Source organism: Oxyura jamaicensis, assembly GCF_011077185.1.
Source record: "Oxyura jamaicensis isolate SHBP4307 breed ruddy duck chromosome 3 unlocalized genomic scaffold, BPBGC_Ojam_1.0 oxy3_random_OJ106475, whole genome shotgun sequence".
Classification (NCBI taxonomy): Eukaryota; Metazoa; Chordata; class Aves; order Anseriformes; family Anatidae; genus Oxyura; species Oxyura jamaicensis.
In genome coordinates this window covers 20196-32073 of record NW_023303761.1, presented here as the reverse complement: position 1 = coordinate 32073, position 11878 = coordinate 20196, and the positions used below count along the sequence as shown (strand labels likewise).

Sequence of the window (11878 nt, the reverse complement as noted above, 5' to 3'; positions counted from 1 at the left end):
GATTTTCGATGCCAGGCAGAGGGAGCACAGAGCAGAAAACACCCTGTGTGGCTAAGTATACAAAATGACAGTATTATAAAACAGAAGCTTGCGTCCCACTAAGGTTTCCATTTGTAGAGCAGAGCGAGGGCTGTGTTATTTGGGGATGGGAAGGATGTTGCTAACACAACAGGGCAACAGAAACGCCGCAGCTACGGGACCTTCGCTTCGCAGGGCATCAGCTCAGCAGCTGCATCCCGGGAAACTGATACTTTGCACACCCCCAGCTGCCCTCCAGGCAGCGTTTGCAGTAGAAAGCCAACTGCATTTCGGCCTCAAAGCTTTGCACTGCCTGAAGAAGCGCCCCCCCCCGAACCCCCAAACCTCTCTCTTCACCCCCCATCACACCCTGCAGCCCCTGCTCCAAGCAAGGTGCCCCCGAGCAGGGTGTTAAGGAGGTTAACACAGAGGCAGGTCAAGTAACAAACACCTAGTATTTATTAATAAATTAGTACACTGGAAGGCAATTTTTTCAGTTCATTCCCCTCTTCCCCCACACCCACCCCGTCCCACAAGGCAGCACATGCCACCCTAGTATCATAATTTCTTCAAATTGAGCATATTACAGACTGTTCATTACGGGAGCATAATAGTTGCAAATATAATCAGACAGACTTTTTATAACGATGCAGCTTTTTTTTATTATTATTTTCCTCCCCCCCATCCCCTCCCCCCTTTTTCTTATTGATAAAAAGTGAAGTGTGATTTGAAGAGACTATTTTAAGGCCGGGTAGGATCTCGGGAGAACCTCCCCTTATCGGCCACGTCTGTATAAAAAACAAGAGACACGAGTGTAAAAGCGTAGCTCGGTAAGTCTTACACCACAAGGAGAGCAGAACCAGCAGCCTTCGCCTCCCCGGCTCCAGCACCGGCACCGCCGTGACCTGCTGTCCTCTTCAGCGGCCAGGCAGGATGCTCCTCGCTTGGGTTCCCTTCCACCACAGGCAAAGGACTGGTTTAGGACTGTTTTTTTTCTTAAATCAGTAAGGTCAGTGGAACCGAACCTTTCCATTCAACCGCTTCTGCTTTAGCTTATAGGAGCACAATGCATTATTGTCCAGGTGAAAACCATACAATAAATAACCGTGCTAGTAAAACCGCAGCGATGGGCGTGAGCTATACGATAGTACATGAAAACAGTCAGCCTTGGGGGGGGGGGAAGCTTAAGATGCATTAAGAGAAGGTAACCAGCAACAACCAGCTTTGTGTGTTTCACCGTTCACCACTCTGAGGCAGAAGGGAGGTAGCAGGAGACGTCGTTCAGAGGAACAGCTTTGAGAGAATTGAACCAGGCTACAGAGCAACCCCAAGGCTCAACGCCTAAGTGACACCGGCTTCGTGGTCTTTTAGTTCATTAACTGTGTTTTAAAGTGCATCGACTGATTTGATTGGAATGAGAACAAGAAAAAAAATACAGAGACAGACTCCGAAGGGGGCAGAGGGTGCAAAGACTTTAACTGAGCGACAGAGTTAAGGTGGAGAGGCACGATGCTGGCAAGTTGCCCCCCTCCAGAAACCAAGGACACCTCAAGGAAATACTGGCCATGTATTCTACAGCAAAACCCGCCTGCGCGTTGTCTGTCGTCTTAACAAGTGCCAAGCTAGTTCTAGCAGATATTCAGAGAGTGCATGGTGACCAGTGCCTACAGTAAATCGGGAAGGTGGCTATAGACGGAGTCCAGGAGGGTTTGGCTGGCTTCTTGGCTCTTGACGCCGGCGATCTCAAATAGCCTGTCCAGCTTGTCCTCTGCCTGCGGGATCTCCTCTATCACGTGGAGCTCCTCGGGGTTGAGGATGTGCAGCATGTCGTCGAAGATGGGCTGCAGGTCGCAAGGGTCCAAGCGCACCTGGCGCAAGACTGTGTCCTTCTTTTCTGCAGGAGGAAGGAGCAGGTGGTTAAGAAACGCCCCCAAGAAATCTCCACTCGGGTTTCTCCAAGGAGAAAAGATCCTTGCAGACCCGGCCCATCCCCTGCTGCCCTCTTGGGGGAAAAAAGGGTTGAAGAAGGTGGCATTATGCATGGATGAAGGGAGAAGACGGAGGAAATTCGAGCTGCAGAAACGCTGCAGAGGCACCTAATGCAGGATCCTGCTCGATCAAATACAGCAGTTATAAATACTGAATGGCCAGCACTGAGAAGCGAATGTGGAAGGGAGCCAGAAAAGCTGAATTCTGCTATTTTGAGTTGTTTTCACTGGGTCAGCTTCATTTCTGCACCCGAGTATAAATTTGTGAGTTTGCCTGAGCTCGGTGCTTCACCTTTGCGAGAAGTTAAAGACGACTAAATGCAGTAAATTAAATGCAGTAAATTAAACCCCCTCAAAAAGCAGTGGGTGACTAACGGTGATTTACATCTCAAGTCGCACGCCGCAGCAAGCGGGACCAAGGGTGAGAGAAGAACAGGAAAAAATATTTTTTTCATCTCATGCACTAACCCACCCCAAGGACCAAAAGCCTCAACAGACGCCCAAGGATGCTACACCTCTGACAGCACTACAAAGGGGTTAAAAACTTTTAAAGGAGTTTTCCTTCCCCGATCTTTGCTAACAGGATATACCTGGTCTTGAATTGGCATGTGATGAAGATATTCTGGAAATCCCGTTCTTTAGTGACAATGCATCCCCATGCTGATGGTGGGGAACATGCCGTGGTCACCCTTTGGGTATCACACATGGCACTTTGGTCCTCCTGCTACCCTCCCACATCCCCAGGAGGGCTTTGGTACCTTTGGTAATAAAGGAGCCCGTCCGGCTGAGCGCAGAGGAGCCGCTGGAGGTGGAGTCGCACCGCAGGAGGGGCTCCGACTCGTCGACGAAGAAGCATTTCTTCTCCGAAGGAGAGGGCTCCACGGTGAGGACAGCAGCCTCGGGGGGTTTCGGGCTGGGGCTGGGCGCAGGGCTGAGAGGGCTGGGGTTCACCGGCAGCGCCAGCTTGTCACCTTCCAGCTTCAAGGGAAAGGGAATGGGGAAAAAAAAAAAAAAAAAAAAAAATGAGCCATGAGGATGCTAGGTGATGAGCTTGTCCAAACAACCACAGCACCAGGGTGGCACACACAAAAAGCCTTCCCAGGAATTTACTTGCTTTAGCTTGCTTTTCCTTTGCACACTCAAGAAAAGGTGTGTGCAACGCCCAAAGTACAGCTCTTGGGGGATAAGTGCCATGATGCCCAAACAGGTAATCCAACCCCATCCCCCCCAAAAAAAAAACTATTCCACAGCTCTCATTTCCTAAGAACAAGGCATAGCACTTCCAACCAAGAGCTGCTACACCCCTCGTTGAGGTCCATGAACCATGTACGCTTGGCCAGGGTAGCAATGCTGAACTGCTTCTGGTGGCCTCAGATGCCAGTTCCTCACGTATCGCTGGGATTTCAGCTTCTGGGGACACAATGTTCCCGATTTACACCTGCCCTGCCTTCCAGTGGGGATGCTGAGCCACATTCCAAGTTAATTATTTGTATGCCCCGTCTGGCCCCTGCTCCCGTGAGCACCCCATTAACATGTTATGGAGAAATCCATCCCCACCTGACTTGGGGTCAGAAAGGACAAGCATGGCCTCGTGTTGACCACGCCATCACCTTAGCACCTTTACTTTTGCCCTGTGACCCTGAAGCAAGCCAGCAGCCTGTGTTTGGCTCTCTTTGACATGGAGAGCCCAAAGCGCCACGTGGACCTGCAGAGATGCAACCCTCCAACTCAGCCCATGCCTCGCATCCCTCTTCCCGTTCTTCAGCAGCCAACATTTGATGCCCTCAGCATCTCGACGTCCCCTTGGGGTGGGGAGCCTCAAGCAGAGCATTTTTGGTTTCCACTCCCACAGGATGGAGAGCTTCAGGGCTGTGTCCCCACATCCCTGCCCAGCAGCTCCGCCCCTGCTGCTCTGAGGACCACAGGTTATTTAACATCATCCCAGACCGTGTCCTTGCTCAACACACCAAAGAGCAGAATTCTCCTCCAGCAGAGGCCAGACCTGGCCATTCCTCCCTGTATCCCTTCACATGCTGCCCAGAGATTAAGAAAAAACACACAAAATTTGGAGGAAAGGCAGGGCGCTGCAGAGCCACCTCTGTGCTGGGGAGGGACAGATCCAGCAGCAAAGCGCCTGCACGTTCCTCATCTGTGTCGAGGAATTCACCACCCACAAATCACATGTCCACCGAGACGCCTGTTAGCTCACATCAAATTAACATTTCAGTCTGTTTGTGGAGGAATAAGAAGGGTTGTGTGTGTGGATGTTTTCTTTTTTTCTTTCTTTCCCCTTTTCCCCCCATTGAAAATAAACAGGGAGGAATTGTTCTGGCTCAGCGCGTTACGCAATAGGCGTGTTATAAATAAAAGTCAGCTTTAATTTTTAATTAAAAGAGACTGCATTCTGCTCTCAGACTCCCTCCCCGAAGCAGCGCGCTGACGAGCTGCAGCCCGCTGCCACCAGCGGGGGAGAAGCAGCGCCTGGCTGCCCTCCAAGTGCGGTGCGCTCCCGTTTCCCCTATAAATCCAAACAGGGTTCATTTCTCCCTTCTACAACCCCATCTAGCACCCAGCCCTGATTTCCAAACCATACCCGGCTGCCCAGGACCCCTGAAATGGAAGGCATGGAGAAACCACCCGCCCCAGCCCTGCCTTCCCAGCAGAGGGGAAAACACTTCCCAGAAGCGTGTGAGTTATTTGGAGTTTAATTAAACAGCTGCTAAAGCATGCTAGAAAAAAAAATCACCCGGGGTTATTTGACTGTAGGCGTTCTCGGATCCTGTACCCTTGCAAATAGCTGAGCGTTCGTCAGCTTATTAGGCAAAGCAAACAGGATGCTCGGATGAGCGTTAATATTTAAACCGCGGGAGGAAAGCAAGTGGGAATGAGGGCTTTGAAAGGGCAGGGAAAGTAAAAGGTTGCTCTGAGGTGAAGCCTGTGGAATAGGTGTAAAAACACCATTCATAGCCTGTGACTCATCTGCTTGAAACCAGCGCCGCAATTCCTATTTCAAGCGAAACCACAGCAGCCGTGCCCCTGCGGGGGCTGGAAAAAAAAAATTAAAAAACCCTCTGCAGTGCTTTTGCCCTTCCAGAGCAAATGTATTTCTCACCTTTCCATCATCGTTAGAGCAGTCCTGCATTTGCCACTGAGGCTGCATTTGCACCTGCACAGACAGACAGACAGAGCCGTTAGATGCATGGTCCCGCGAGGCGTGGTGAGAAGCTGATGGCTTTTAGCAAAAAACCAAGCCCGGCTTTGACGCATCAGCAACCTCCTGCAACCAAGCGCAGGTCCATCCTGCCGGGATGCTGAGCCATTTTTTTTTTTTGAGCACTGCAGCAAAAAGTTTGCAATGGCAAAAAAAAAAAAAAGTCCTGAAGGCTCCTGTATGCTCAGAGCTCTTTAGGATGCGGCTCAAACATGCTGCAGCATCCCCTTGGATCTTGAACTGGCTGGGAGGATGCTCTATGCAGGGGAGGATTTCTGCAGGCTGTTCCCAAATGCCTTTTGGGGAGGGAGGAGGAGGACAGAAGCAGAAGGAAGGTGTAAGCCTGGCCTTGCTTTCATTTTATGTAACATTTATGGAACTGCCCGGTGCTGGCACTGCGATCCTGCTATTCCTGGCGGCTCTGCTTGAACTGCTTGGTCCCATTTTTTGGCTATAAAATGTTTGCCTTCATTTTACTGTACCGCAATAAAAGATCAGCTACGACAAACAAACTGCAACCGCTGCTATTTTTATTTTAAAAATCAAATCAAAATCCCCCTGAGCTGGTACCTCCTAGCGAGGCAGCAACCAGCCAGTTATGAAAGCCCTGGGGACACAAAAAGCAGCCCAGACCCCAAACCACCCAGCCTGAGCACCGGCAGGTCTCAAGCTGGGACTGAATCAGCTCAAAACAACCCTTGCAAGCTGGTTATCAAGCTGCTGATCCGATCTTTAGAAGAAATGCTGAGGAGGAGGAATGCATTTGTGTTTGCTCACTCCAGGCAGCTCCTCCAGGGCTTGCCATTGCTGTCTCTGAGTGGCACTGGTCTCAGGAGCTCGGCAGCCTCAACTGTGGGAGGACCGAGCCTCAAACGCTGCCGGGAGCCGGGAAATGCTCCTTCTCGGCCAAACCCCAAGCCCCAAAAAGCCACGTTTGGGGTTGGGTCAGCCCGGCTCTGGGCACGCAGCCCACAGCAGCTGCCGCCTTTGTTGGGGTCAGGTCGGGTTTTTCCTGCCCGATGCAAACACGGATGAAACAGCCGCTGCTTTTAGAAAACAAGCATAACTCCCAAGGAGGGGAAACCTCCTCAGAGGGAGACGGTGGGGTGATCGGGTCAGGTGGCCACGTGTCATCCCGGAGGGGATAAATTTAGAGTTGAGGTCACGGCTTCCCGGCTTGCCAGCCGACAGACGACACCGGGCAGACACTAGGCCCGGGCCACAGGCCTCGCTGCGGCGCTTGTGGAGAAGACAGGAGGAGAAATACCAGTCTGCAGGAGCCCTTAAACCTAAACACTACAGGACACCCTCAGGAGACCACCATTTGGATTAAGAGCTGGATAAAGAGCTTCTAAACTCAACTATAGGCCAAAGAAGTCACTGTCTCCTTTGTGTTTTTCTGTGATCCCACCATCTTCCCGTTTCTCCTCACACTCCTGAGCCCAACACACTGCAAACCAACAGGAGATGGGGCTACAAAAGCCATGAAACCTCAAATACAGCTGCATCTACTATGAAGTTATATTTGTGCTTATCTCCAGTTCTCCAGCCTGGTTCAAACCCAGCCTCGGTTCACTGAGAACTGACCCATGCTTTACAGCAAACCAGCCAAAAACCGGCGATGCCCAGTCCTGCCACCACTGCGAACCCAACCAGCCCTACTCCTGGCTCCTGGCCACTTCATACTGCAGCTTCGTGCCAACACACAGTCAAATTACTGGCCCCTGCCCAGTTCTGCTTTGACAAAAGAGGAAACGAAGCAAATCCACAGGAGCCTGAAACCGCCTGAAGCTGGGGCTGGATGCAAACATTGTTGCGCCAGCCTTCTGACCCCAAGGTTTTGGCCTGCAAAAGAGGAAGAAAAGGCCCCCAAAAGTGCTGCCACTGCCTCACCCAAGGCTTTCACATCCTTCTTCTGCCCAGCAACCCCAAAAACTGCACGGCTTAACTTCGCACAGTGCCAGCACCAGGCTTTTCCTCTGCCATATGTGCTGATTCACAGGATTATCTGCAATGGACCTAAATCTCACTGAGCTCAGGGCTGCAGTCTTCCTCTCTGTTTTCAAGTCCCCCCCAGGTCTCCCCTATTAGCTTTTTTTTTTTTTTTTTTTTTTGCTGCTGAATGCCCCAAGCAAGGCTGCCTGCTTCCCTTCATCAGCTCCCCAAAAGATCTGGGGAGCCAGCAAAGCCACAAATGCAAAATGCAAAGAGCTTGGAGCCATGCTCATGGTAGCAAACACAGCATCACTTATGGTCACCACTCAGGATTCACCTGAAAATGCTCTTATTCCCCAAAATCCTGCTCAGCATCCGTGCCACATTGAACTTTTCCACTTCTAACCCCCAAACCGCAATCTGCAGGGGCCGCAGTGAATTCTCCCTCTTCCCTGCCCTTCGCCTTCTTTTTTCTGCTGCTGTCTGCATCACTAACCTGGGGTGTGCCTGGGCTCGCACGCTGCCCTCACAGCCACCCGTCTGCACCAGCAAGCATGCCTGGAAGGGTAGAGATTTTGCAAAGCCTTCCCTACGAGTTGGAAAAAGAAAGCAGTTGTCGCCAGCACTGAACGGGAGCCGTGCGAGCTCAACATGCCCCAAACACCTTCCCGCAGCCACCGTGCTCTTCCTTATTTTCTAGATCAGCGACTGCTGCAAAAACTTGTGAAGTGATTCAGGGGGCTAATCCAGTTTTAACCTAAATTCATGCAGCGTGGTGTAAAACCAGTATAATCTTTTGTTGCTAAAAAAGCTGTCAAGCGTTCAGTGGAGCTCTTCTTTACGCAAAGGAAAGTCTTGATGCCATATACCACAATGCTCCAGAGGCTAGCATTAATTCCCTTTTCCTACGTTATCAGCAGTTGTAAATATTTATATTTTGGAGCCCCAGAGGCTCTTGTGGGCATGGGGCACTATGAGAGAGCAGCTCTGCTTCTGTAGGTTGCATAGGCTGAAGATGGAAGCTGGATACAGGATCTGGAACAAGGATGCAATGGAGAATGGGATGGCGAAGGGAAGCTGGATTTAGGGTACTGATTTGCTCTCTGAGAGCTATGTCATTTTAAAAAAATCTCCCACTTTTTCTGTAGGGAAGGGGGATTTCCAAGCATTTCCCCATACCGGCACGTGCTTGCTGCTCACTCCTGTGTGCGCGCTGCTGGCACTGCATCGCCCCATTAGCTGCTGTGTGCATTTATTTGCGTTGCTTATGGGAGCCCTCGCTCCCTCCACAACATAGAAAGCTCTTTTTATTTTATTTTTATTTTTATTTTTTTTTGGCAAAACTGCTCCTGCATGGCTTGTTGCTGGAGGGATGTAACGCAGAACTGACTTCTGCCACAACTCCTTCGGATCAAACCAGTTGGGTGCAGAGAGAAACTGCCTCAACCCGGGCTGCGTTTGGACAGACAACTTGTCGAGAGCCAAACAGATTAGCGCTAATTAAAGGCTTTCATACCAGAGCAATTAAAAACAAACCCAAACAAAACCTCAGTGTCTGCTCCCAGTGTTTAGCAACAGGCTGCCCCAGCCAGGACTGCTGCAATGCAGCTCAGCTGTGGGCTTGAGGCTCTAGGCCTTGGGGCTCCCTTGCACAAGATGCTTCCCACAGCTTTCTGCCTCTCTCCCTGCGTCCCACGGGGATGGAACAGCCCCTGGGGCTTTCAGCATGCCCAACCTGCAGAATCTGACTCAAGGAAACAGGTTACAGCAGGTAATACCTTGCAGGATCCATGCCCTGGGGCACTGCTAGGCTTCAGCATCCCATGCCCTGCTGCAGCACAACCACCAGCCTTCTGGAACAGCCACAGGTATGGTTGATCACTACAGACTCATCCAAAAAAACCCAAAGGATAGATGGGGGAAGAGAAAGTGCCAGCTTGGGTGAATTTGTTAAAACAGGCAGGAAAAAAAAATAACCCCACTTTCTTTATAGGCTCTACAGGCAGAGTGGAGAACGTGTTTGTTTTCCTTTCAGCAAGAAGCTGAAGGTTTTGTTTCTACTGAGATTCTTTAAAAAAGGAAATCAAGCACTTAAAGTATCTCAAACACACTCAAATCCTAACAGAGAAAGCTATGAGCTGCTCACCAAAACACTCCCGAGAGGCCGTGCAGCATCTCCACGTGGTGAGCATCAATTCCCCAACACCTTCTACCTGCTCAGTCACTGCAGCAATTCTGTGGTGTTTCCTCCTCGGATGCTGATTATTTTTTCAGCCCAAGTTTCCAAGCACTTTGCCCAACAGGCACAAGATCCATGAAGCTTGCATGCAACTATCTACAAGATTGGGGTTTGCTTATTCTCTGAAACATCTGCTCACTAGATTTTCAGATGAACAGGCACACATCTAAGCAAGTTCCACAGTCATCAGAAGTCCAGGGTCTCAGTGGGTGACCCTATGAAGCCAGTTCCCAAAGTTACCACCCTCTTTCTTAATTTCTTTTTTGTTGTTTGAGAACAAGTACCTGATAATCCTGGCTGAAACAGAGCAATGTTCAAGAGCATTGAACGCTGCACAATCTAGGTCTGTTAATTAGATATTGTGCTGACAAACCAACCCCAGGTTTTATCTGATGTCCTAGCCCAGCACTTTACTGTAACACTCAAAACAGTAACCAGGAGAACAGAGTTTACTACCTGCTCGAGGAGACCAAAAGGACAACGTGTCCTCCTGGCACATTGCACAGGCTGGAAACTTTATCCACATGTACCACAGACTTGTAAGACAACAAGTTGTGTTGTGTTTTTTTTTTTCTTTTTTTTTTTTTTTCCCTCTGCCTGATTTCCTAACTATAATTTTGTCTCAAGCTTTCACTTTTATGTAAAAAACAAGCAAAAAAGCCCACCAAAAATCTTGGAGCACGGTAGGAAACGGAGAGTGCAACATACTGGAGTAAGAAGGAATAAAACAAGTTATGAAGCACTTTGCTGATGAACTCAACACAAGCCAAGGACTTCCACTAATGCATAGAAACTGGTATCACGCTGTGGTTCCGAGGCCAAGACATTCAGAACATAGCTGTGCTACACAAAGTCACATAGGGTACGGAAAGGAACTAGAGTCCTGCTCAGAGGGGGCACCTGGGGATGGCCCTGCCCTGGCAAGAGGATTTAGGAACCCCCTACCCCACAACCTTTGCTATGCACAACCATGCCTTGCCAGGTCCCCACAAGCTGCACGCAGAAGTTTGTAGGAGGCCACCTACTTCCCTTTGGGTAGAAATCACTCCCACGACCAGCGGGAGGTGTTCCATGAACTGGTTTGGGGGAAAGAGCCCTGAAGTGACCTCCCCACCTCCATCTATGTATCATCCCATGGGCTTCCACGTTCAGAAGCAGCCCAATCCACCACCTTCAGGAACTTCTCCAGAAGACCACTGAATTACAGCCAAAAAAAACCACCAAAAAACAACAGACACCAACAGCTAGGGCAGGAGGTAGCCAAAATAGCCTGGAAAGATCACCAATGTTGGTTTCTGATCTGCTCTCCCAAAAAGACAGACCCAGCCAAGACGCTGCTGCTACAGGATATTCTACATGCATTATTTATTCTCCAAAATTATGGGAAAGGCTGTTTTAATGCCAGAGCTGCTGCAGAAAGGCAACAGTTCTGGAAGAGAGCACATGTGGACCCTTCAACCTCTGCAGAGGATATGGCTGTCCCCATGACACCACTCACCACCACAGAGGAAGCAACCCTGTGCTCCACAGTGGCAACATTCAGAGCTTGAGGATGCTTAGCTCTTCCCATAAAGTCCTGAGGATTCAGTAATGGCCTTTATGAGTGAGTCTAAAGGGGGATGCTGCTTCCCCAGCACAAGGACTCAAGTACCAGGTCCTCCTGGTGACCTTCAAAGATACACCCAAACCACCTCCTGGTGACCTTCAAAGACACACACAAACCACAATGCATGCGACTCTAAAGCTGGCCAAAATTTAGAAAAAGCTTGCTCAAAAGCTTGACAAAGCTCTGCTGAAAAGCAGCACACAGCTTAAACATAAGCCCTTGAGGAGCTCCAAGGAGAAACAGAGGTCCAGCTACTTGGCTTTCAGCTAAGCTAGAGACCACAGCTGAGTCCCAAGCACCCACCATGGCAAATCAAGGCACGCAATGCATAGGAGAAGCCAGCGCAAAGCCCAGCCTGGCATTACCGACGTGGTGTCCTCCATCAAGCCTCTGATCTTCTCCACCACGTCGTTGCGGCGGTGCTGGCGGAGGGCGCTGATGAGCTGGGCCAGGCTGGCCTCGGGCCCGCGGATGGTCCAGTGCTGCAAGGCGGCGTAGGCGCGCTCGTGGTCGGCCGCGTAGCCGTTGGAGAAGGCGGCCACCTCGCGCTCGCTGGCGTTGCAAAGGAACTGGTAGATGTCCTTCCACTGGCTCCCCACCTGGGCTGCCACCAGCTTCAGGATGTCAATGCCTGTGGGGTACAAAAGCCACAGGTGAGACACGGGGGGCTGGGAGGCTCAGAGACTCACAACGTTGCACACCTAAGCTATAGAAAAGGTTTTCCCACCTCAATCCTAAACAGGCATACTTTTATTTTTGTTTAATAATAATTTAAAAAATCCTCGTTTAAAATAATAAATTATTATTTTTTAAAAAATAGTATTATTTTAAGACCTTGGCAAGAGGGAACAGCTTATGAGCCTGGGGTGCAAGGAGCTTTT

General features: G+C 50.1%; 1 protein-coding gene across 5 annotated transcripts in view; it reads right to left on the bottom strand.

The window, feature by feature from the left end:
• Positions 1-687: 687 nt before the first annotated feature.
• LOC118157150 (tumor necrosis factor receptor superfamily member 21-like) overlaps positions 688-11878 on the bottom strand; it is a 31222-nt gene continuing 20031 nt past the window's right edge. For 4 of the 5 annotated variants that reach the window (XM_035311400.1, XM_035311403.1, XM_035311401.1 and 1 more), the window contains exons 4-7: positions 11363-11628; positions 5119-5172; positions 2765-2984; positions 688-1912 (exon numbers count right to left, since the gene is read on the bottom strand). In XM_035311400.1, coding sequence (XP_035167291.1) covers positions 1683-1912; positions 2765-2984; positions 5119-5172; positions 11363-11628 — 770 coding nt within the window. In that variant the 3' untranslated portion in view covers positions 688-1682. The remainder of the gene's footprint in view (positions 1913-2764; positions 2985-5118; positions 5173-11362; positions 11629-11878) is intronic. The other variant, XM_035311404.1, reaches the window with a different exon arrangement.